The sequence below is a fragment of the Pygocentrus nattereri genome, chromosome 3, assembly GCF_015220715.1.
Source record: "Pygocentrus nattereri isolate fPygNat1 chromosome 3, fPygNat1.pri, whole genome shotgun sequence".
NCBI classification, from domain to species: Eukaryota; Metazoa; Chordata; class Actinopteri; order Characiformes; family Serrasalmidae; genus Pygocentrus; species Pygocentrus nattereri.
The window spans coordinates 40,487,344-40,512,217 of NC_051213.1; the positions used below are offsets into that span (position 1 = coordinate 40,487,344).

Consider the following 24,874-nt stretch of genomic DNA (forward strand, 5'->3'; position numbering starts at 1 on the left):
CTGTTATCACTGGAGAGTTGTGCAATTAACCAAGACAACGCGGATCACCACTGCGGTTATTCTAGTTAGTTATAGATAGGAAGCAGCTAAAATGTTTTACTACCCAAACGTTCTTCAGCGTCATACTGGCTGTTTCTCCACAATCTGGTAAGACTTTTGGCTAATAATAATAGTAAATTTAAAATAAGTATGCTTAAACATTTTGAACATACAAGCTGTAGCTAACTAGTTAACGCTACATGACGTAACCTAAGCTATTGAGTGTGGGGTATCTGAATGAATGAATACTTCGTTTAATGAAAGTTTAATGTATGTAACATATAATTTACTGTTAACACTGGCAGGTTGGCAGCCACAAAAGGTATCAGGATAACAAGAAGGGAGTTTCTGAAGGTCAACATTGGGAAAACATGGTACAGTATGTTGTAAAGATGTTTTGAGTTTGAGTTGAACCATAAACAATAATGTGTACGTATAGAGACCTACATAACTGATACAATTACATTTGATTCTGATTACATGAACGATTCAGTCAAGATGCAATAGGTGCATTTATTTTGTCCTTTATTACTTTTTTCTTTTTACTCAATATTGCACTGAATGATGGGACGAGAGTAATCGCCAACCTATCCACTCAGAGAAAGTGAGGTCAATAATACTCTCTTGGACTCCCACGGGTGATGGTAGGATCAATAGGTAAAATACGAGGGTTATAATAGCACATGTTTACACGCATCAGATTTTTGATTCTGATGTCAAGATTTGATTCAGTTTTCAAGAACAAAATGAGCCAAAAAAATCAGAACCTTTAGAATTTATCCGCAACATCAGAAAAATTACAGTCCAGTCGTTTAAGTGTGGATGTGTACATACAGCCCCCCCCCCCCACTTTACTCTGCAAGGATGCACCCTGATGCTTAGTTTGATCATTGACAGTGGTTTCTACAGAAAAGGCAAATGAGCCTATTACATAGAAAAACAGCATCTTGCTCTCTTCCCAGGCACTCTGCACCATTCATGCAGCAACACATCAGCATGAAACAGAGTATGGGAGTAAAGTGGAAGGTCAACAATTTTCACTCCCTGCTAAAAGCAGTCTATAATCATTCCACTCCCGTTCTCCGGGTTTTTTATTTCCCACTCAGCTACATATACTTCATTCTTCAATATATTAATTTTATAACTCTTGAACATCTCTGCACAAGACATTGTGCTTCACCACGTGAATGACCTAATCTATTGCTGTAAGTGAAAACACTAGTTTCATGCTCATGCGTTGTAGGTATATAGGTTTAAAGCAATTGGGCAATCACGAGCCACCAATCTACCAAGGGCAAACAGTGAGCATGCTTTTAACACAGTCTGCTTTACCATTTGTCATATGTTTCATGTGCACATCTGCCAATGACGATATATCAACATTTATAAAATCTACAGGGAAATATAACATTTACTTTCGATAGGATTACAAATACAGTGGATTTAATAAAATGCAGACATTTCAGTATAGTAGTCTTGTATTGCCTAAACATTTTGTTCTTCAAAAGTACAATTAATTCATAATTTAATTTTGATTTGGAACATCAGTTAATTCTAAACATCTGTCCAGTGCAAATATTTTTTTTACTAATTCTTATATGTGCATCCTTACAGAATCTCACCATCAGCTATTTAGGTCTCTATTATACAGCTTTATGAGCAGACTTTTACCATATCTGTTTTGATGAAACATTTCAAAAATATGGGATTAAAAGCTGTGTTTGGAGTTGACTTTTGTGTGTGTGTTTGTACAGTGAGGATATAATTGACTACGTGAAAGTCCAGGTTCTACCTCTTCACCCAAGCCTGCCACGCCCTCGATTTTCTCTATATCTCTCCTCTCAGCTGCAGTATGGAGTGGTCATTGTCTTTCACCGACAGTGTGCCTTCCTGCTGGGTATATTCTCATATCCTCAATATTTAAACTTAAGTTGGTGTAATTCTGTAGGAGTTCATTTAACACTGGTGTTTTTTTTAGTTTACTAGACAGCCCTGCAGTGTGTTCTCCTTCTAAATATATATATATATATATATATATATATATATATATATATATATATATATATATATATATATATATATATATATATATATATATATATATATATATATATATAATCAGGCCAGACTGTAGGGCTGCACAATGTATTGTTTGTTTTTAATCATTATATTGATATTTGCCTTTGAAAAACTGACCAGAGGCTGCAATATACAAATGAGCGTTTAACCAATTACTATGTGTTGTAATTATTTTGATGAAAATAATTCCAGAGGGTTGCTGTGGTTGTTTTGATTGGCTATTGAAAACCTTTAACAGTGTCACATTACTGGTTAATCAGTATGTGTGTAATATTTTACAAGGTGTGTTCACTATGCATTTTATCCATATTGTGTACGCAAACAGAGCCTATTCTCATCTTTAACACATACTTTCACTGCACCACCTACTGTTTAAAATATATGGCATTTATAGACTGTGTTTTCAATAGTTATTTTCTTCCTATCCTGCTTAAAACAAAGACAGTCCAATACCCATTATCTCACCACACATCCATTAGCACTTATTGATCAGTGACCCACACTATACAAAATGTGCTGCAAGGGCTTTGGTTTATTTGTTGTTGTCCAAATAAATAGTGCTTTGGCAGCAGCATTGACAGAGAATATAGCTTTTCTAGCTCCTTACACCCAGAAAATGATTTACATAATTGCAAGAGCCACTTTATGTGTACTATTGCACTTCAGGATCAATGTGTGGAGCACACAAGTAGTCTTAATAGAGAGAGTATTTACATGAATCTGAAATTAAATGTGTTTGTCATTTTGAAAAAGATTAGAAATATACCTCAACCCTTAATGTTTATCACTCCCATACCCCCTCACATGCAACTTAATTGGATGGAAAGGGTAGTGTTTATTATTTAAGCAGGAAATGTTTCACCAGGTTTAGTAATCAACAGGAGTTTTATTATAGTTCAACCCTGTCCCAGGCAGTTTTAGGGATTACCATAATGACCTGAACATTTTGGGTTCAACACTTCTCAGAGGAAGTCAATAGTCAGCTAGCCAGACTACATGAATTTTAATGAAATGGGAAGAGCTTGAAGCATACAGTGAAAAGCTTAATAGTATGAGTATACTAATTTGACTTGACATATAGAGAGGATATTAATGGGCATATCTACCTGTAATTTTTGCTAGTCTACGCCCTTTCAGCATATTTGAAAAATACACACTAGGGATAGATTGCAAATATGTGTGCGAATAAGTATAAAATAAGTAAGGGAAGGATATTTAACAATGTCTGCAAAAGTTGTAAAACAGCACAAGCTACAGATTTACCCCAAAACAATGGAAAGTGTCATCTCTCTGATAAGTTTTTAGTCTTTAGGTGCAAAGAGCAAAGCACCTGCTTCTTCCTATATATAATATACCTGTTATTAAATCACGAAAGTAGCTAGAGATACAGATGCAGCAAAGCAGAGTTTTCTTGGAGGAAACCAAGTTCCATTATTAAACATGTATTTGAACATGTTTAAAATATCAAGTTTAGTGTTGATTGCCTCTTTGTATCGTTAATGTGATTGATGGAATGAAATTTTTGGGTAACACCTGATCCATCTCCTTAAAGAGGAAGTCCAGCAGACCATTGAGCGCTTACTACGCTCAGAAAAACACTCCCGGATTGACATGCAGGAGCCAGACAGGTCAGAGTCAAAGAGCTGTCAGTTACTTCACAATTCATTAATATAGTTTACCTTGACAGATACATACTATTCTGCAAGGAAGGCTGGACTCATAAGGCTTGCACTTATACTGCAGATAATGTTATGATGCTGTATAACTACTACTATAAGCATACTGAGGTGTAATGGTGTCTTACAGGTTGGCTCTGAACCTCCCTGACTCGCTGTTCCTGCTGGAGGAGGCAGAGGGAGCACTGGCACCGTTCTTTGGGAAAATGGGAGCTGAGTGCGAGCTGCCTAGTCCCTATCAGCTACCACAGGTTAGGAAATAGCACTGACCACATTGCTGTGCCTGAGAAACTTGTACAAGTGCAACCCCCACTACTATATCGCTACCGTGTCAGCGTCACAGCTGAGAATGTTCCACCACCCAATTAATATCTGTTCAGCATTGGTCTTATTTTAGTCCTTTTCTAATGATAGATGGTACAGACTTGTAAACTGTGCAACATAAAATCACATAGCCTTAAAATATCCATAGACAAACATTGGAAGTTAGAATCGGTCGTACTGAAGAGTTCATTGACTTTAAACATAGCCTATGACAGTGTCATAGGATGCCACCTTTGTCACAATTGAGTTTGTGAAATTTCTGCCCTGCTAGATTTGCCCCAGTCAACTGTAAGCGCTATTCTTGTGAAATGGAGGTGTCTATGAATAACGTCAGCTCGGCCACGAAGCAGTAGACCATTCAAACCCACAGAGCAGAGATGCTGGATTGTGTAGCAAGTAAAAATATGCTCTGTTGCATCACTCGCTAGAGAGTTAAAAATTGCTTCTGGAAGCAAAACTGAACTCTGCCCCAGGAGGTCCATGAAATAGGTTTCCATGACCGTGCAGCTGCACACAAACCTAAGATCACTATGCGCAATGCCAAGCATCAGCTGGAGTGGTATGAAGCACACTGCCACTGGACTTTGGAGCAGTGGAAAAAAAGTTCTATGGAGTAATGAATCTGGCAGTCTGATTGGCAAATCTGGGTTTGTCATTGTGCTAACAGTAAATTTTGATGGCAGAGGGATTAATAGGCTGGGGCTGTTTTTGCAGGCTTTGAGCTAGGGCCCTTAATTCCAGTGAAAGGTAATGTTAACAGCATACATTTTAGAAAATTATATGCCTCCAACTTTGTGGCAACAGTTTTGGGAAAGCCCTTTCGTGTTCCCGCATGACTGTGCCTCTGTGCACAAAGCGAAGGCATATAAAGACATGGTTTGATGAATTTGTTGTGCAGGAACTCCAGTGGCCTGCAAAGAGCCCTTAACTCAACCCCACTGAAGACCTTTGGGATAAACTGGAACATTGATTGTGAGCCAGGCCTAGTCAAAATCACATTATAATCACATTAATTCTATATTAATGCCCTTGGTTTTGGAATGGTCTATTAAGCTCATGCAGGTGTGATGGTCAGATGTCCACATACATTTGGCCATACAGTGTATGCGCACATAATAAACGCGCACCCTAGTTGTTTCAGGCAGCGTTCTTACTGTTAGAAGAAGCAGCCAACTGCACGCAGTATTCATGCACATAAATGCGAAGTTCTTATCTGTGTGGTCATGGCCAGAAAATGTTACTTTTGTGCTCCACATATTTTCCCCATTCTGTACCAAGAGGGTTTTACGAGTGATTCAAGTACACACACCAATCATCTCTATGGAAGTCCTTATTGTGAGCTTTGACCCTGAATGGATTTATTGCTTACTTCCAGCCTTGGCAGTTCATGATTACTTCATCTCCAGACTGCCTTCTGGAGACTAGTAAGAACAGCACTGCACCCATAGGTAAGAAATTGAAAGAGGATAAGTTCAATTACTGGTATTAATTTATTTACTTTTGTTTCTTATCTCTGTTGTTGTTTTCCTCTGCACAGTGTTATGTTTACATATTATTGCTGTACTTAGCCATGACAAATTTAGTGTACTCCAAAAGAGCAGAAAGTTTAGGTGATAGTGGGCTGCTGTGCCAAAATGTCTGCATTTCATGAATTTTACTGCATTTGGAACCTGAAATAAATGTTAAATGTTACATTCGGCTAATTCAGGTTTATGAAGTCCCTTTTCTTCATTTTAAGCATTGGCATCAGCATCATTAGATTTATACATGAAATGTTTTTGATTTTGGCATCAGCCCACAATTCCCACATGCATTCCTAATAATATTACTACATATTAACTGTAATTTGAACATCAGTTCAGCACTCTCTCTCTCTCTCTCTCTCTCTCTCTCTCTCTCTCTCTCAAGGCCTCCTTACTGCCTTTCCTGAAGCAATTACCATCAAAGATAAGGAGCCAGCAACTATCCTCACTGCTGAGGTACACTGCGTTACAACAATTCTTACTACATTGATTTCAGCCTTCTTTATATTTTTTTATTTGCATACTTTTTGCCCACGCTTCAACTACGACCTCATTTCTGGTGCAGTTCTCCACGCAAAATCCATTTGTGAAGTTGAAGTCATCCACAGCTTAGCCATGTGCAAGAATATGTGAGCATGAATAAATGTGAAAACTCAGGTTATCTGCCTACGTTAGTGCCTACATTACTTTGAGTCATGGCCACCCTAGGGTAGAGATTGTAGTCTATATTTGAAATTTTCTCACCCACATGCATCACTAGGTCTCACGTTTCTTCTCTCCTTATGTTATATTCCACTTTCTTTCCTCAATCTTTAGTTTGGAGGAGCAGAGTTACCTGAGGCTACAGCCCAGGAGATCGACCTGCTTATGAAGCAACAGGACCAGTTCCTCCTTGGAGGTGAGGTAGACACACCAATAAAATGAATTGACACATTAAGGAATGGGGTGGATGGGTTTTTTCTTTCTCTTATTTCTCTAACAGAAGTGGAGGATAAGGAGAGAGAGAGGGGAGCAGCAGGAGAGAGATCAAGAGAGTTAGAGGTTGCCATGGACTCCTTAGAACAGTGAGTAGTATGTGTAAATGAAGAGTAGAGTTACCCTTTGTTATAAAGTCATTACACATAATAAAACAATGATACTTTAGAACATGCAGGTTCAATAGCCACGTGGAAAAGATATCATTAGCTAACAGAGTCATTTTATCGGTCTCTAGAACTAACAATTTGGAAAGTAGGATAGTGAGCTATTAGTTGCTATGCAGTTTATGAAGCAATCCTTGTAGATTCCTGCCGAAGGTTAAATCTGTGTTGTTTTATAACAAAAGAAAACTATTTAATCTTGGGTCCAATGATTTTTTGCTTGGTTTGCTAGTTGGCATCATGAACAATCAAACCTAGGACAGTAATGATGTCCCTGCTCTAGATATTATTATGACAGTCCTACACAAATGAATTCTTAGCAAGCAAAACATATCAAATTTAGTCAAAACATCTAATATTTCTGATTTTAAAATTATTGTAAGATTTTTACTTGTTTGAAGTCATTTTATCTTATGAAAGTGTTCCATTAGGCAGAGTAATATAAGTCTTATATTTAGAATTATTTCTCTTTATTATTTCTCCAAACAAGTAAAATGATCTGCCAAAGGAATGACACTTTATTTAAAAGTACGTATATTCTTACAACAATGTCATAATGAGAAATATTATATATTTTTATATTACTTTATTTGGTACTATATATGCACAAATTTATTTATTCATTCTGTGGTCATTGTATGCCATCACCTGTAATTACCTGTCATTATTAAACTGCATCTCTCATCTCAGGTTATAGATATAATAATAATAATAATAATACATTTTATTTAGTAATGGCGCCTTTCAAAGCACTCAAGGACACCTTACAACGGTTAAAAGAAGAATGGTAGAGTATAAAAGAGGATAAAAAACAAAAAACAAATAAACAGTTAAACAAATCAACATACATTCAAATACTTTCAACCAGACGAGAAACAAGACAAACAGAGAAAAGTGAAGATGAGGAATCAGGAGTATGCAAGTGTGAATAGATGGGTTTTAAGCCGAGATTTGAAGGTAGTTAGACAATCAATATTGCGAATTTGGGTAGGAAGGGTGTTCCAGAGAGATGGGGCAGAGTGGCTGAAGGCTCTAGTTCCCACGGTGGACAAGTGGACTGGAGGGAGAGTGAGCTGGCCAGCTGACGAGGATCGGAGGGTGCGAGCAGGACTGTATGTCTTAAGGAGATCAGAGATATAAGAGGGAGCAAGTCCATGTAGAGCTTTGAATGTAGTTAGTAAGATTTTATACTGGATCCGGTAGTTGACAGGGAGCCAGTGGAGCTCTTTAAGGACAGGGGTGATATGTTCGGTTACAGGCGACCTGGAGATGATCCTAGCTGCTGAATTTTGAACTAACTGGAGTCTATGTAAGTGTTTCTGAGGTAAGCCGAAAAGAATAGAATTACAGTAGTCTAGTCTCGATATTATCACAGATTGTTGTTTTTTTTTCTTTTTCTATTTGTACATATGCCTGTAGATAGGATCTGGTTTATTTATTCTTGTTATATATCTACACCCGTTTACGTTTAGTGTTGTGTGTCTGCTACTGGCTGCTAAATTTCCTTCAGGATCAATAAAGTATCTATCTATCTATATTATTAAGATGTTTTCACTTTCTAATATATCAGTTTGCAGTGTAAATAGTAAATCATCTTGATGCTCTCTCTGCTACTGTCTGTGTTTATCCAGACTGAAGGACATAACTGTTGAGGACAAGTCTTGGATCATCGAGGACACTAGGAGACCACTGGATGTCGCCCTGCAAATGGTTGCCATGGAGATGACCCCTCCACCCACAACCATTCCAGCTACTACAGAGGCCAGTGAAAGGGATCTAGAACAGGAAAAAGAGACAGAGCAGTGTACTAGTGAGGTGTGTGTGTATGCGGTTATGTTATATGTGTGCCTATGTTATGCAGGCTATTGTTGCATAACACAACTTTTTATTTTTCTGAAACATGAAAGACACATAAAGGCAGTGACATCAGCACAAATTCATCAGTAAAACATCAGAAGTATTCCAGACATTCACACGTACATTTCTTCACTTGTTTGCCCTATTTCTTAGATTCCCATGGCTGAGAGGATTCCTCCTGAAAGACGAAGTCGCAAACACCAACTGATCTTTGCTGATCAGCACACACAGATCTCCCAGACAGCAATGCGAGAACAAATCAATAATCCATTGGCTGAGATTCAATTACTGGTATGCTGTATGTACACTACATTACCAAAAGTATTTGGGCACCCAAATGACACAACCATTAAGGCTCAATGATCTAATTGTGACTTTTCTGACACATATTGGGACTGAAATGTATTTATTTTCTATAAATTAGGGTTCAGGACTGTTTTTTTTTTGTCCAAGAGGACCAGAATATCAGCCTTTTCTGGCTTGAGGCTTGACCCCTAAATGTAGTGTGCCAGACTACCAGTGTTGCATTGAAAGTGATGACACCTGCTACCAGTGTTTGTCTAAGGAGTCGTGTGCTTGATTTATTTACCTGTTAGCAACGAGTGAGGCTATAATTGCCAAACCCAGTAATTGAAAGGGCTGTCCACATACTTTTGGCCTGGTAGGGTATATATTATACAGTTAGTTAAAAAAGGGACAGTGACACAGTTTCTATTATTTTGGAACTCATAGGCATCAATAATAAGCATGTAATGGCCATTTTCAGTTCACACTTGTTTGAGATTTTTGTTCAGTTTGCAGTTTTTTTTTTGTGTGGTAAATTAGGGCATTCTTATAACCAAGAAGTCGCGATATGTTTAATAAAAGACCGTTTTCTTTAAAATATTTGTCAGTCATACACTAAAATAGTTTACTATAAGTTCACCAGAGTGTTTTTATTTTATCGTCCCAAAATGTTTTAGTTGGGTCATGATGGCAGGTATACATGTGATATACATACTTGAATGCATTCCTGATGGTCACAGGAACAAATTCAGATGGTTAGAGTTACAGAGCCAAAACAACAAATATTGTCACTCTCAATTAGTTATAGGTATGGATTACATTGTAGGCATGTTTAGTTAGCCTATTAAAATTTGGATAAATGTTAGATTAATTAATTCAATTTTTTACATATATTAAACTGCTAATTTGAAAAGTCCTTTTTGACAATTAATGTATTTCTTTGTATTGTCTTCTGTTTATCTCTCCACCTCTCTTCTAGTCTGATGTACTGATACAGGTTCTGCCAACCTTCAAGATCCCATCATCATATGCCTTCAGTTCTCCTTGTAACTGTACGCCTTGATACATTTGCTTTGTTTCTCAAACAGTGCATCTAGCATGCATTCAAAATATGCTTCAGACTGGTTGCTAATTGACCCTCCCTCCCTGCATATCAGTAGCAGAATTCAAATGAAAAACATAAATTTAATAAAATGACAGTATATGCCTGTGAATGAAAAGAAGCTTCCTATTCCTTAATAGTGTCAAAATGATAATATTAATTGTCATTTTCCATGTGCATTTGCACTGTCTGATAAGGTGTTTGAAATTTCATTAGTACTAGTGCAAATACTACATCATGTTCTTCATTTCAATTTTGCTGCTGACTGGCTACCTTACCTATTAAGCTAGAAACAGTTTTAACCTTCTGTTTCTTTAGCGGATTTAAGTTACAGCAGGGACCTGCGTTACATATTGTATAAGGATGCCACATTTTGCCTTCAGATACCGAGTTCTGATGCCGAGACTAGCTCAATCTCACGTAACTATTGAACAGGTGCCTGATTTTTTAAATATGGGTTTTGTGTCACAAATTCAACAAACTAAATTTGAATGAATGTCATTCATTTGTTGGATTTATTTTTCTTAATAGTGAAAACAGAACTGAAAATTATGTTGATAATTCTATGGTAGTGAAATATACAGTAGTTTCTCTGAGCCTGGAAAGATAACCTATAGAGTTAGATGGTGGACACAGATAGCGGGTTATATTAAAGGCTAACCCTAGGCTAAAGGATGTCATTACCCCTGGAGACCGACTAATCCTCGCATATATCTCTCAAATATTTGCATTCCCAATAACAACCTGGAGTACAAGAGATGAGGGATTGCAAAAAGATCCCTGATTATGCCATTCAGGGAAAGGGACTAATGTTAGCTTGTTTTGCCTTATCTGAGTTTATTTGCGGCATACTGAAATAAATTATCGACAAAACTAATACTTTATTAGTATATTACAGTATATTACCCTCTACTGTTGCCTCCCTTTGAAATACTAGCATTAATTATAGATTTAGCAATGAGCATTTGTCACTACTGTGCAAATGTGAAATAAACCCCCACTGCTGACATGTTGGTTGCCTCAGTTCAGGTCCACCTACATGTGTCCATGTATGCATCACCCAGTAGCCCATGTGCATTGTCTTACTGCAGTGATGTCTCCCATGAGCAGGTTGATGAAATTCTTGCTTTCTAAGAATATTTTATCCATTAGGCTTTTACTTTAGCTGTTTTAAGCTAAACTTAACAACTTGCCAGCTACAAGGGGAATCCCCCTGGAGCAACTTAAAAAGCACAATGGCAGCAATTATTAGCTGGAATCAAGCTCTGTAACTTCTGAGGTCTTAAGCCAGTGAGCTTTCATCAACTGTGCGGGAACTTTAACCCTGAAACCACAGGAAACCACAGAAAATGCTATAATTAAATGTAACACATTTTTAAAAACATACCACCTCTGCTGATGCAAATTCTGCTGCAGTGCTTCTCCACTATGACCTCCAGTCACTATGGAAACAGTGCTGTGTCCTCGCCACCCTCCGCGACCCCACTGAGAGACATCACCCACAGGAGGACAGCGAGCTGTCCGAGATGGAGAGAGAAAGGGGGGAGGAAAAAGAGGGAGAGTGGAAGAAGAGAGAGTCCAGTATGGAGGTCAGAGTGTTCTAGTAGTTATAAGTGCTCATTTAAAAACCATCTGGTAATCTGACTAAAACTTGAAGCTCTAGCAAGGTCTTACCAGCTGACTGCGCATTTCTAATGCTGTATTGGCATTTAAAGACAGTGTTTACCTTTTATATACCTGAATAATGTGTTATGGGTTGGCAATATAGAAAAAACTAACATAAGTTTCACAATACACAATATGGATCACAATATTTTGTCTTTGTTTATGAAGAGTTGCCACAATTTTAAAAGGCTATGAAGAACCTAAACTATTTAAGAAAGAACAGCTGGCAAACTAAATTAATAACATAAGACAACACAAATACATTATTAACATTAATAATAATATTAACATTACATAATATTGTCCAAAAGTACTTGGTATTTATGGAGCAAAATTATCTTTGTCATGTCTTCTTATTCAGGTGCTGAGAGAATCTGGGGAGGCTGGCCTGCTCTTCTCTGAAATCTCAGGTCAGATACCACAAGCTGAAATCAGTGATGAAAAAAAAAGCATTATTTAGTCATTTTTAGTACCTAATTATGGGTTTTGTTGTGTAATTGTTGCCACTGTATGTGGATAAATTGATCCTTAACATGCAGTAAGCAATTATGTGCAGCGTCCATTATTCCATCTGAAAGTTTTAAACTTCATCTTACAGTGTAAGAAGCCTGTCTCATCGGCTACCTTGATTTCAGCAATTTTTCTCAAAATCTGCACTGAAAAATCCTCTGGCAAAACATCTGCCCAAATTTGCTCAAATTTTCTGAATATGACTAAATGATTTAAAATTACTGTGTTAGAAATTGGATTAATGCCAATAGAATATGCCTTGAAGAGGAATTCCAATGATTTTTTCAAACATCTGTCATAGTTCAGTTGTTGACACTGAAAATCATTCAGAGTGGTTTGATGTGAAACTTACCATCTGAAATTTCTTTACAGTGGTGGTGAAAGTAACCAGGGGTCACAACTTCTACAATGCAAAAATATTAAATTTATTGACTATCCAAAAAGACCAGCACCTACAAGTGTCTCCTGTTTTTATAGGTGATGTTGATGGCAAAATACCAGTAAATTAGAAAAAAATTGTCTTATTTGAGGACTATTTTGCTTTACAACACCCTGCATATATCTTGTTGCTGCGAATGGATTTTTAAAAAAATATGTTTTAGGCCAAATTATTTTCTGAAAACATAAAACATTTTTTCAAGCATCAAGTTGTGTTTATCTTAACTTTCTGAGGCAACATTTAGAGATATTAAACACCTTTCACTGTAAAAATTCTGACTGTAAGTAACTCTAGAACATAGCAATTCACATCAAACCGCTCTGAATGACTTTTTACATTTTAGCCATTTAATCATGCAGAAAATGGAATTTACCTTAAAATACAAAATGAATTTAGAAGAAATCCATGGGGTGAATGCATTATCTAATTAACTAATCTGTGTGTGTTTGCTGGTTGTTGTAGCTGCCTCCGATGTGGCACTGGATGTTTCAAAAAGAGACAGGGCTCAGAGTGATCTCATCACTCCCACTAGCAGATGGTAAAAAAATAGCAAGACAATAACATTTCAGAGCTCACAATGATGTATGAAGAAAGTAATGTGGGAAATGAACCCAGTTTTACAGCAGAGGCATCAGAATCTATTCAAGAGATACATCATGAAGAATGAAGACAGAAAATCATATTTTTTGTTTGTAGGTCTCCTCAAGATGAACCTACTGTCCATATGGAGGCGATATCAGAGAAGCAGGTGGAGCTGCCACAGGGAGAGACAGAAACATGGGAGATCACTCCACACGGCCTACTCAAGTAATACTCCTAAATGTGGATCAATACAGTCCTAATGTATTGATTAAATACCCACTTCGGTAGTGCAACTACAATGTTATTGGCCACAATGCAAAAGACGTATTGTTGCAAAGCACTGCTCTTATGAAGGACCAAATTTGAATGCTATTGGCGAGGCTTTGTGGAGAATATTCAGCGTGCTAAGGGTGGGGAGGGAGGGGGGTCTGTGTGGTCTGTGTCTGTGTGGTGCCTCACTTCTAAGAATGTACGGGCCACCCATGTGAAAATGATAGAAATTGCGGTATATGCTGTATATATATCAGATATTATTATTATTATTATTATTATTAAGTTTTGTAGCTACCCATAATTCATGCAATCGCGTAAGAGTCATTCCATGATACTGGTGCCAAATGGCTAAGTTGATTTTTTTTTTTTTTTTTTTTTAATGTCAAGAAATCATGCTTTATTGTCCTCCATAGTTTCAATTACATATTGCTCTCACCAGAAAACCGATTTTTACACTTAAGTAATCATTTTATTTACTGATCTATTTATTTATTTACTTACTTATTTGTGACAACTCTGAGAAGTCCAATCCAAGAGTACTGAAGTGCTGTGGTGGAATATTTCATGCAAAACTGGTTGCCACACTCCCTTTTATCAAGCTTAGACCTTCTAATTTTAGTTGTTTAACAGCTTGTGACCCATCTTGAAGGACTAGAGGATGACTAAAACAAACTGCAGCAATAGATGAGCTGTTGTCTTTACATCTACAAGGTGGTATGTCTAATAGTGTATCCGATCCACTCGTACCAGCACAACACACGCTAGCACACCATCACCTCACCAGTGTCACTGCAGTGCTGGGAATGACCACCACTCAAATAATACCTGTTTTATGCAATGACCCATAAGTATCGATGTAGAGGGTCCAGTCAAGATGTTAGGGTGTGTGGACCCCCACACACTATGGGCCCCAGGGCAATTGCCCTACCTGCAATACTGGTAGTAAACTACTGATCCATTGTCTCATTCTGTTCATTTCGATTTCTGTGGCAGAATGCTGAGCACATACATTGATCGCTTTGGGAAAGTCTCTTTCCACTCACTACTCCCCCCAGAGGCTGACCGAAGTATTGCAGCTCATTTATTCTACAACGTGCTAGGTAAAGTAACAGCTAGGTATGTGTTTGTGATTTTGTGCATGTGTCTTCTTTTTTCCCAACGTTTCTGATGTGTTATTGTCTCCTGTGCAGAGTTGGTGTGTGTGCAGAAACTGAGCATGAATCAGACCAAACCATATGGACCCATCACTATCTACAGTGGTCGCCTGTAAACATACTCTTAACAGCATCCACCCATATCTCTACATGTTTAATGTTTTGTTTTTAAATGCTCTATTACATGTTTTTATACTTTTATAACCCAGTAGTACTGTGATGCTAAAATACAGATCAACATGAACATGTGTGCACAGTCCTAAGAACAGAAGGAACCACTTAAACTGCAAAAATTGTTGTGTATTGGAAAGAATGTCTTTTTTTATCTGATAAGTTAGAAAGCTAGGAACAGAAATTTTAAACATTTTTCATTGTTATTTTGTCGTTCTTTAAACTTTATATGCTTATTATTAACTTGTACATAATTATTTATTTGGTAAACCTTGTTCATAACATTTAGCCATTTATCACCACTGAAGTTAAAGCTGTCTGAAGAAGCTGTTATTGAATGATATAGATGTCTTGCATATTTTAAACTGTTCAGATGATGCAAGACACTGTGTTGTCTATAAAATATTTTTTAATGTTCATTGAATAAAATAACTTTCTCCACATTGCTGCTTGGAGTCATCAGTCACATGACATTGCAAGTTGTGATTTTAAGGTGTAAGCCATCTTAGCCATTCTAATGTTTGCTAAGTTTGAAAATTTGTGACACATTTCTTGTCATGTTTCTTTTTGTTGTGGCAGAAAATTGGCACCCTAGATACTCTCACATCTTTGGTGTAAGTGTGAGTCACGTTTTCCTCTTTCCACCTGTAATCAGTAGGAGGCAATATGGATGCTGCAGTTAGATTCGGTCCATCAGTAGAGAGAGAAATGAAGAGTGACCTCAGCTCCTGACCCTGCCTGCCCTGCTGTGGATGTGCCTCGCTGGCAGAAACAGGCAGTGATCTCATGGCTGACTTACTTCGCACAATGGGAGGAAGGTGCATGAACTACACTGCAGGAATGTAACACTGGCCTGCAATGAAACAAAGACCCAGCAGTCTGCATGGCAGTGTCCCTTTAATGGTGAATTCAGAGTGCAAAATATAGGCGTGTCCAGCATGATCCTTAGATTATGCATTTGGCTAATTCTAAAGTAAGCAGAGCTCTGGCTTGAGGTAGCTTTTATAGTTCAGAATTTGTTCTAAAATGTACGTCACTTACCCATACCCAACCTTTAGTTATAAAGATACATTCAGTAAAACTTTTGCAATTAGTTTCTATGACATAAACAGCTAATCATACAGCTTAGTCTTTCTGTCAATAGGAATAGCTTAATATCTTTATTTGTGCATGTATCTTTACTTTCTGCATGTTTATTAACTGGATTGTTCAGGCTCTAACATCCATTTGATACCTGTTAAAAGACATCATTTATTTATTTTTATAATCATAACAGCCAGTTTTTGCACTTTTCACACACATACATATGGACACCTACATACTTAGGCATTAATATGGAGGCATTGGTCTCCCCTTTGCAGCCTAGGCATTGGTCCCCCCTTTGCAGCCATAACACCTTTCACTTTTCTGGGAAGCTTTCTACAACATTTTGGAGTGTGTCTGTGGGAATGTTTGCCCATTCATCCAGAGGAGCATCAGTGAGGTCAGACAATAATGTTGGAGAGGGCTTGGCTTGCAACCTCCGTTCTAGTTCATCCCAAAGGTGTTTGATGAGGTCAGGGCTTTGTGCAGGTCAAATTCTTTCATACCAAACTTGCCCACTTGTGCCTTTATGGACCTTGCTTTGTGCAAAGGGGCGCAGTTATGCTGGAAAAGAAAACCTTCCTCAAACTTAGAAGCATAGAATCATCCAAACTGTCTTGGTTTGCTGAAGCATTAAGATTTCCCTTCACTGGACCTAAGAGGCCTAGGCCAACCCCTGAAAAACAAGCCCACAGCATTATCCCTCCTTCACCAAACTTTACAGTTGGCACAATGCAGTCAGGCAGGTAACATTCTCAACCAGACTTGACCATCAGACTGCGAGATGGAGAGAATACATTTCCATTGCTTGGCAACAATAGCATACTGTTAATTGACTGTGCAAATTGCGAAAATGTTTTTATTGTGATTATCATAATATGCGTTTAAATTTTAGCTCATTCACTTCTAGTCCATCCTAATGTGGCAAAAATCATTGTAATGCAGGGCACCTGGCGTTGGCTTTGTTTTGCTCTGCATTTATCTAAATAGCAGTTTTTGCAAGTCCAAATGTTCATTTTTACTTACTTTTCTATTTCCAAAAAAACTCATATAGTCCTCACACAGCTAGTCTCTGATGGTATATCATCCCAACCCTTCATACATATGTGCTACAATTTCAGCCCATCTGCCAGAGAGATTCTTCTACACATTCTTATTTCCTGATACATATATCCACAGACCAATTATCCCTCACAGAGAGCTATTCATATTCATCCTCATTAATTGAACTTCATGTATTAACATGGTGCATTAAGCAGCTAAATGTTCATGATGTCATAAGCCAGCTAAAAACAGGGCAGAAGGGCCATGGAGATTCCATACATGACCATGACATGTGACATGTACATGAACATAGGGCAGAGTTATGGGCGCAACATGTTTCCTGAGGTGATTAAAATTTGGCTTGTCGCTGTCAGCGCACAGTAAATCATTCATCTGTTATATTTAAGTCTCATGAAACAGAATAAGACAGTGGATAAAATGACCTTGTTTAACTCTGCCGTGCCTGATAAAACATTTATCTGTAGAGTGCAGGATCTATTTAAGTATGTATATAGGTTAAAGGATCCTTCGGCATCCAATCTAATCTCTATCCACCACATTCCGCATATCCCTGCTGAAAAAGGAATATTAGGTTTAAAACCTAATTTGCTTTCTAACTGGAATTGGCCTAAGTTTTTCCAATAGAATCGACTAGTTTCCTGTAGAATATCTTTAGATCCCATTAGAAGTTCATCAAATGTACTTAGAATAAGACATTGCTCACCTGTTAAACCATTGGGATCCTTTACACTGTGATATCAACCCATTAAAAAGCCAAACACATTAGGAACCATTAGACACACTCATTGGTTTCTACAGGTCTTTTCAGCAGAGAAAACAATACTTCACATGGGCAATAATTTTGATGCATTTCCCTGATCTTAGAATATGAAAGAAACCCTCTTGACTTAAAAGACACATAGGCCTATATTAAAAGCCCGTGGGCAGAATTCGCACCTATATTATTTTGATCACCCTCTCAGTGCTAGTATTAACTCTTAAGCAGGTAAACAATGAGAATGACCATTTCTTTAAATATAGGCTGTATTACCAAATTCAAACTAGGGCCCTATACAGTAGGGGACAAAAAACAATTAAAAAACAATTAAACATTCAGATGCTAGATATTTCCAGGGATCATATCATGATCTATTTAAACTCAAAAGCATTAACTGGGGCAGTAATAAGTTAAATATATATAAACATCATTTATATTGTACTTTTTATTGACAGGTAGCTGTTACAAATTTTTTTTCAATGTTTTTATGATCTTTTTTGAGTTCTTCTGAAATGAAGTTGAAAGATTTAGATTTATCACGAGTTTAATCTTTATATTTAAAATGTATTTTTTTTTAAATGCAAAGCCATGTTTTCTTGTCACTATCAAAACACAAAGTATTTAGTCTATGGGCAGAGACTTATTTTAACCACACCCCTGCATTTTAGTGTAGGAAGTAATACTGCATCCCTGTCCCTCATGGACACATGGTAAGCAGTGAGAGCCCAATGTTTTACAGTAGAAACTCAATGCATAACATTAACAGTTGTCACTACCAAAACACATATTTTCTGCATTAAAAGTTTTTGTGTTTTAATGAAAAATATTATTTTATGTGTGTACAACTGTTTAAAACTGACTAGTGTTATTGAGTTACACTCAAAGCAAAAGGATTTTTAGTCTAAATTCCAAGTCAATTAAATGTCAGGAATGTGTTTTCAACTTTCACTTTGAACCAATTCAGCAGAATGATCCACATAGATTCAAAACAGCAACCTTTGGAACTTTATATGCAGATTTATCAAAAATACACAATAGATGTCACATACAGTGCTGTGCAAAAGTCAAAAAACACCATTCATTTATTTAATTTCCAATAAAAATAGCAATTAAGTACAAGTTATGAATTTTTTCAGGAGATATTTCTATAACTTTAGATGTTAAAAATACACATTAATAAGGAAGTGGAGCAACCAAGAACAACTGAGCCCAGGTCTCAACATTATTGAATGTGTTTGGGTTACTTGGATTGTGAGAAGGAGAAAATGCAACCAACTTCTAAGACTGAACTTTAGAAGTGTGGAAAAATATCACTGAAGCAATCACAACCCCAATTCCAATGAAGTTGGGACGTGGTGTGAAACACATAAAAACAGAATACGATGATTTGCAAATCCTTTTCAACGTATATTCAATTGAATACACTACAAAGACAAGATATTTAATGTTCAAACACATAAACTTCATTGTTTTTTGCAAATATTCACTCATTTTGAATTTGATGCCCCTAACACGTTCCAAAGAAGTTGGGACAGGGGCAACAAAAGACCGGAAAAGTTGAGGAATGCTCAAAAAACACCTGTTTGGAGCATTCCACAGGTGAACAAGTTAATTGGAAACAGGTGAGTGTCACGAATGGGTATAAAGGGAGCATCCCTGAAAGGCTCAGTCGTTCACAAGCAAGGATGGGGCGAGGTTCACCACTTTGTGAACAACTGCGTGAGTAAATAGTCCAACAATTTAAGAACAACATTTCTCAACATGCAATTGCAAGGAATTTAGGGATTTCATCATCTACAGTCCATAATATCATCAAATGATTCAGAGAATCTGGAGAAATCTCTGCAAGTAAGCGGCAAGGCAGAAAACCAACATCGAATGCCCGTGACCTTTGATCCCTCAGGCGGCACTGCATTAAAAACTGACATCATTCTGTAAGAGATATTACCACATGGGTTCAGGAACACTTCAGAAAACCATTGTCAGTGAACACAGTTCGTCGCTCCATCTACAAGTGCAAGTTAAAACTCTGCCATGCAAAGCGAAAGACATAAATCAACAACACCCAGAAACGCCGCCGGCTTCTCTGGGCCCGAGCTCATCTGAGATGGACTGACGCAAAGTGGTCTGACGAGTCCACATTTCAAATTGTTTTTGGAAATCATGGACGTCATGTCCTCCGGGCCAAAGAGGAAATGGACTGAAGCCAGCATCTCTGATGGTATGGGGGTGTGTTAGTGCTCATGGCATGGGTAACTTGCACATCTGTGAAGGCACCATTAGTGCTGAAAGGTACATACAGGTTTTGGAGCAACATATGCTGCCATCCAAGCAATGTCTTTTTCAGGGACGTCCTGCTTATTTCAGCAAGACAATGCCAAGCCACATTCTGCACATGTTACAACAGCATGGCTTCATAGTAAAAGAGTGCGGGTACTAAACTGGCCTGCCTGCAGTCCAGACCTGTCTCCCATCGTAAATGTGTGGTGCATTATGAAGCGCAAAATATGACAACGGAGACCCTGGACTGTTGAGCAACTGAAGTTGTACATCAAGCAAGAATGGGAAAGAATTCCACCTACAAAGCTTCAACAAAACAATTAGTGTCCTCAGTTCCCAAACACTTATTGAGTGTTGTTAAAAGGAAAGGTGATGTAACACAGTGGTAAACGCACCCCTGTCCTAACTTCTTTGGAACAAGTTTGTTGCAGGCATCAAATTCAAAATGAGTGAATATTTGCAAAATAATAAAGTTTATCCATTTGAACATTAAATATCTTGTCTTTGTAATATATTCAATTGAATATAGATTGAAAAGGATTTGCAAATCATCATATTCTGTTTTTATTTATGTTTTACACAACGCCCCAACTTCATTGGAATTGGGGTTGTAAGTATCCTAAGTAGAACAGAAACTGTAATAAAGGCAAAGAAAATACATATATTACACATATAAAAAGGTTTTGTGTTATATATGTTGACTGCTTTTTTGTGTAAAATCAACACCTACTTAATGGCCATTTTGAATGAAATGAAATAAATAAAAGGTGGTCTTTGACTTTGCACCGTACTATATATAAAATGTATTTTAGTTTTATGCTGATATTTACAATTCTGCTTTGTGGTTAAAAATACATTTACCAGTAGTTGACATAGTCTCTTTTCACAAATTATATATTTTTTGATGCAATATTTTTATGTAGCATAATATTATATTTTATTTAGGTTAGAAAGTTTGTCTGATTCAAACAAAATTGATCTAAATATCTATAGAGCTTGTTATGTTTGCATCTATTTCCCAGACCATTCTAGGAAATAACACAGCTAACACCCTTAGTCTTTTAGGATTAACCCCACCTATGTGGTAAGTTATAACATTTACTTTCATGACATTTTCTACTGATTTGTTCAAGTACAATAGGTGCTGGAAACAAAGTTTACATTTTCAGTGTTAGCAGACATAGATGACAGGTTCATTTTGAGGTGATATCAAAACTAAAATTAGAATTTTGAATGACCTTTAATCACTCTGTGAATAAGCATGAATATGTACCCAAAGATTTTGAAAAAGACACTGGGTAGCACTGAAAGCCGCAAACAAGTTGCGTAAATGGAATGCATGGCACTATAGATGACTTCAGTAATTAATTTTGTTGTGGCAGTGATCTATGACGGGAGCCTCCTGGAGTGAACACAAATACAATGTGAACATGAAGCACCCGTCAACATGCATAAACATAAAAACATCTCCTGCTCTCATTTATCTGAATCTGACAGTCTAATAAACCTAACAAGTCAGTACAACATTACACACGTTCACAGTGGCCATTTAAATTTGCATGGGCTTCAGAAAGTCTCACAGATTGACTCTGCACCCCGACACAACCTTCAAGTTCTGAAAAGAAGGACAAGGAAAAAGGAACCAGCTTTTTAACAGCTCCTCTAAAGACAGTTTGTAATAGAAGAAATCAACGGCTGATTTGTTGAAATCAACGGTTCAGCCGATGCAGCACTGCTTAGGGTACCCAGAGAATTGACTGGACACCAGAAAGAGAAAAACAAAAGTTTAAGCCTTCAGTATCCACTAGTTACTCAAACTGGCGGGCCAGGAGACTGAGCAGGAACCCCGGGATGGGGAGCCACCTAAGGATGCTCAGGTGAATGGTGATATTATAAGGGTAGGCACTTCAGACTCTCTCCTTGATGACAAAGTGATACGGACTGAGGTGGAGAAGGAGATTCCAATGTGTGTGTCTCTACCCATCGAGGTCATCAGCCATGACCAGACTTTTCCTTTCTTGAACACCACACTTGCTGATCTGGGCATTGAAGAGTGAGTAGATATTATTCTGTTCATTACAGCTGCACAAGAGAAATGCTAGTATTGTGATTTTATTGCTTCACACTGTAACTGTGAAATGCTTTGCAATATATTAAAAATGCATTGCTGAATCAAAGTTCCAGCTCACAGCACACAACAAAACCCCACTGTGATTGGTAGGAGGGTTAGAGGATTGATATGAACATTGCGAAGACCAGTACTGTGACAATTACTAATAAACTCCAATGTGCATCAATGTCTTTGCGTGAGAATTTAGAAACGGCGTCAAATACCTCAAAGTACCTCAAAGGTGTCTAGTTTTGTATTATGCAAATTTTTGCAATTTAATTTGATGCTCATGCCTTTAATTTAGATTAAAGTGAATACTCAGTGCAAAATCTACATTACTGCAAATAATGACAGGCACGATTTACCACATTTAGTAAATGGCAAATGACTAGTGACACTCAAGACATAAATAACTTGTTTGTTTGCTGCTTATTTGTTGGCAAGAATGTCCATGACGTGTGAAGTGTTATATTCTGACCACCACTATTTGTTACTTCTGAGCATTCTTGGCACACTTAAGAATGTATTTGTGTATGCTGCTTTGTAGATCAGCAGTAAAGGAACGTTTGGTGTGGGTGGACTCCAAGCGTACACAAGTAAGGAGCAAATCAGGGAAGCTGAAGGAGAAAGAAGTGACAGTGCTGGAGGTGCGGGTGAAGGCTCAACCCCCAGGACAGGCTCAGTGCCAGGAGGTCCTCTACAGCACGGAGTCTCACACGGACCGCGCCTACTGTCGTAGCGGGGTGGACATTCTGCCCTGGATAAACACTCAACCAGGTGAGGAACAGGAGGACACTTTTGATGACTGTAGCCCATCTGTTGGTGTGCAGTTTGAGCCTTTTTAGACCAATGTTTGTGGTGGGGGCCAAAAAGTCAAAACTACATAGAAATAATAAAAAAGAAAGGTAAGTTTAAAATGTATTTTAAATGCTATATTTTATAAGTAAAACACTGCAAAAATACAATTTTAAAATGAAAAATAAGATCTTAAATTATATATACACATATGGTAAGTCTGTTTTCTGATTGAGTCAGGGGTTAAGGTTATGGTTATTCCTCATTCCAACTCTGGGCAGCCCTGAGCCAGTCCTTCATCCAAGGTCAGTTACCGACTGCAGAAATGGTCTTGGCTGGATATTTCTGGGTGAGGGACCACTCCCAGTCCCAACCAAGCAGTGACACCAATGTGTTTCATAACTCTAGCAGTACTGCTGTGCCTGATACTCATACTACCATCATACAAAATTTCATGTCACTACCAGAACAGCACTGCTGTGCTGAGAAAGGTCCACTCCCCAGATAATATCCAGTCAGAAGCAGTTCTGTGGTCAGAAACTAACCAGTGATGAATAGGGTATTAAGTGGTAGAAAAATTGAGCAAGACAACAAATAGGCTACAGTCAGTATACAACTACACTAGGTGTTCAAGGGTTCTTTAGAAAGACATATACGTGTATAGAAATCTAAACACTCAAAGATACAAATAAGGTCCTTTGTATGGTTAAATGATTCTTTGCTATGATGTAAAATTTTTAAAACATGGTTTTATATAGGACTAAAAAGGGCTTCACTATAGCAGATAGCACTCTTAGCAAAGTGACGAGTGTTTCTAACAAAGTGACAGTGTTTCTAATAAAGTAATGAGAGTGAGCTAGACAAAATCTATCAAATGTTTCCAAACATTTCAAAGATTTATTTATTTAACTCTTAACAAAGTCACAGCAGATAGTTTTTTGAATTTTTTTTTTCACAATTTTGGGAGAAAAACAAAAACTTTAGTTAAAAAACTAATTGGAAAAAGTTAAAAGAGAGAAAACTATTTAATCATTAAGATGAAGAATGGTGCCTTTAGTGCACTTTATACTTTATATGTGATAAAAAGAATTCAAGAAATGCAGCAATACTCGGCCTAAAGTATTGTAAAATATTTCTTGGGCTAGCTTGATCAATCACCAGACCACAAAATAAAATTATTTGTTCCAACGCTTAGGATCACAAGAGACCAAACTAAAAGTAGAATTGTGCTAAGAGTGCTGCATGTGTAGTATACCATGGGCAAAAATTCTGATGTTTCCATGAACTTAGAAAAGAGCAGAAAACCTCTGACTCAAAACACACAATAGAAGTCATTGGTTGAGATATTATCAGAGATCCCAATAGTTTGATGCTTAAAGCTCAATCACGCTGTTCCCCTTGTCTTAGTAAGCCATTTTCCATCAATTGCTTGTCAAAGGTGCCAACTAATTATTCCATAATATACTGTCCCTTTGGCCGTTCACTGTCCTCAAAACCCTCAAGTGTGTGAAACTGCATTAACCATAAGCATAATATAATATGCATCAATCACAAGGAAAATCATTTCTTTCCTGACCTCACACACACTGTGACCTAAAGAACGACAGCAGTCTCTCTAAAGTCAGTTTTCATGGCAGTGTCAATCTCTTAAAGCAATGAATGGTTTCCTCCTGAGATCATGTCACACTCAGTTATAAAATGTATCTTGCCATTTGCTGTGTGAGGTGAGGTAACCCACCACATTCAGCAGCTTACTCAGAGTGTCTAGTATTCACCCACTGTATGACCATGAGATGCATTTGATCAAGACGGGCGTATAGCTGTGTAAAGTTTGCAACTTACACCTATTATCTTTTTTGTACAGTTGAAAATGACCTCCAACCACTAGAGATGACCCTGGCTTTGGACACACAGACTCAGAAGGAGACAACAGAGGTGCCAAGGGTGAAATGAGAAGACAAACACA

The 24,874-nt window shown here is 37.5% G+C and overlaps 2 protein-coding genes across 2 annotated transcripts; both read left to right on the top strand.

Moving 5' to 3' along the window:
* Positions 1 to 91: 91 nt before the first annotated feature.
* On the top strand, positions 92 to 14,917 carry rec8b (REC8 meiotic recombination protein b). Its single transcript, XM_017716000.2, has 18 exons — positions 92 to 147; positions 345 to 413; positions 1,794 to 1,936; positions 3,671 to 3,746; positions 3,925 to 4,045; positions 5,494 to 5,566; positions 6,027 to 6,097; positions 6,458 to 6,539; positions 6,624 to 6,705; positions 8,412 to 8,595; positions 8,791 to 8,928; positions 9,902 to 9,974; positions 11,441 to 11,613; positions 12,051 to 12,099; positions 13,101 to 13,176; positions 13,335 to 13,445; positions 14,487 to 14,593; positions 14,684 to 14,917. The coding sequence occupies exons 1-18, from the start codon at positions 92 to 94 to the stop codon at positions 14,761 to 14,763; spliced, it is 1,764 nt and encodes a 587-aa protein (XP_017571489.2). The 3' UTR covers positions 14,764 to 14,917.
* Positions 14,918 to 17,209: 2,292 nt separating this feature from the next.
* On the top strand, positions 17,210 to 24,861 carry si:ch211-196f5.2 (uncharacterized protein LOC556372 homolog). The gene is made up of 4 exons (XM_017716001.2): positions 17,210 to 17,290; positions 21,812 to 22,056; positions 22,661 to 22,890; positions 24,773 to 24,861. The coding sequence occupies exons 1-4, from the start codon at positions 17,210 to 17,212 to the stop codon at positions 24,859 to 24,861; spliced, it is 645 nt and encodes a 214-aa protein (XP_017571490.1).
* The last annotated feature ends 13 nt before the right edge of the window (positions 24,862 to 24,874 follow it).

Coding starts and splice junctions, on each gene's coding strand:
- si:ch211-196f5.2 (XM_017716001.2), top strand. CDS start 17,210: ATGGAGATTCCATACATGACCATGACATGTGACATGTACATGAACATA. Junction 17,291..21,811: donor GGCGCAACATGTTTCCTGAG/GTGATTAAAATT, acceptor AGTATCCACTAG/TTACTCAAACTGGCGGGCCA. Junction 22,891..24,772: donor CTGGATAAACACTCAACCAG/GTGAGGAACAGG, acceptor TTTTTTGTACAG/TTGAAAATGACCTCCAACCA.
- rec8b (XM_017716000.2), top strand. CDS start 92: ATGTTTTACTACCCAAACGTTCTTCAGCGTCATACTGGCTGTTTCTCC. Junction 12,100..13,100: donor GCTCTTCTCTGAAATCTCAG/GTCAGATACCAC, acceptor TGGTTGTTGTAG/CTGCCTCCGATGTGGCACTG. Junction 14,594..14,683: donor TTTATTCTACAACGTGCTAG/GTAAAGTAACAG, acceptor TCTCCTGTGCAG/AGTTGGTGTGTGTGCAGAAA.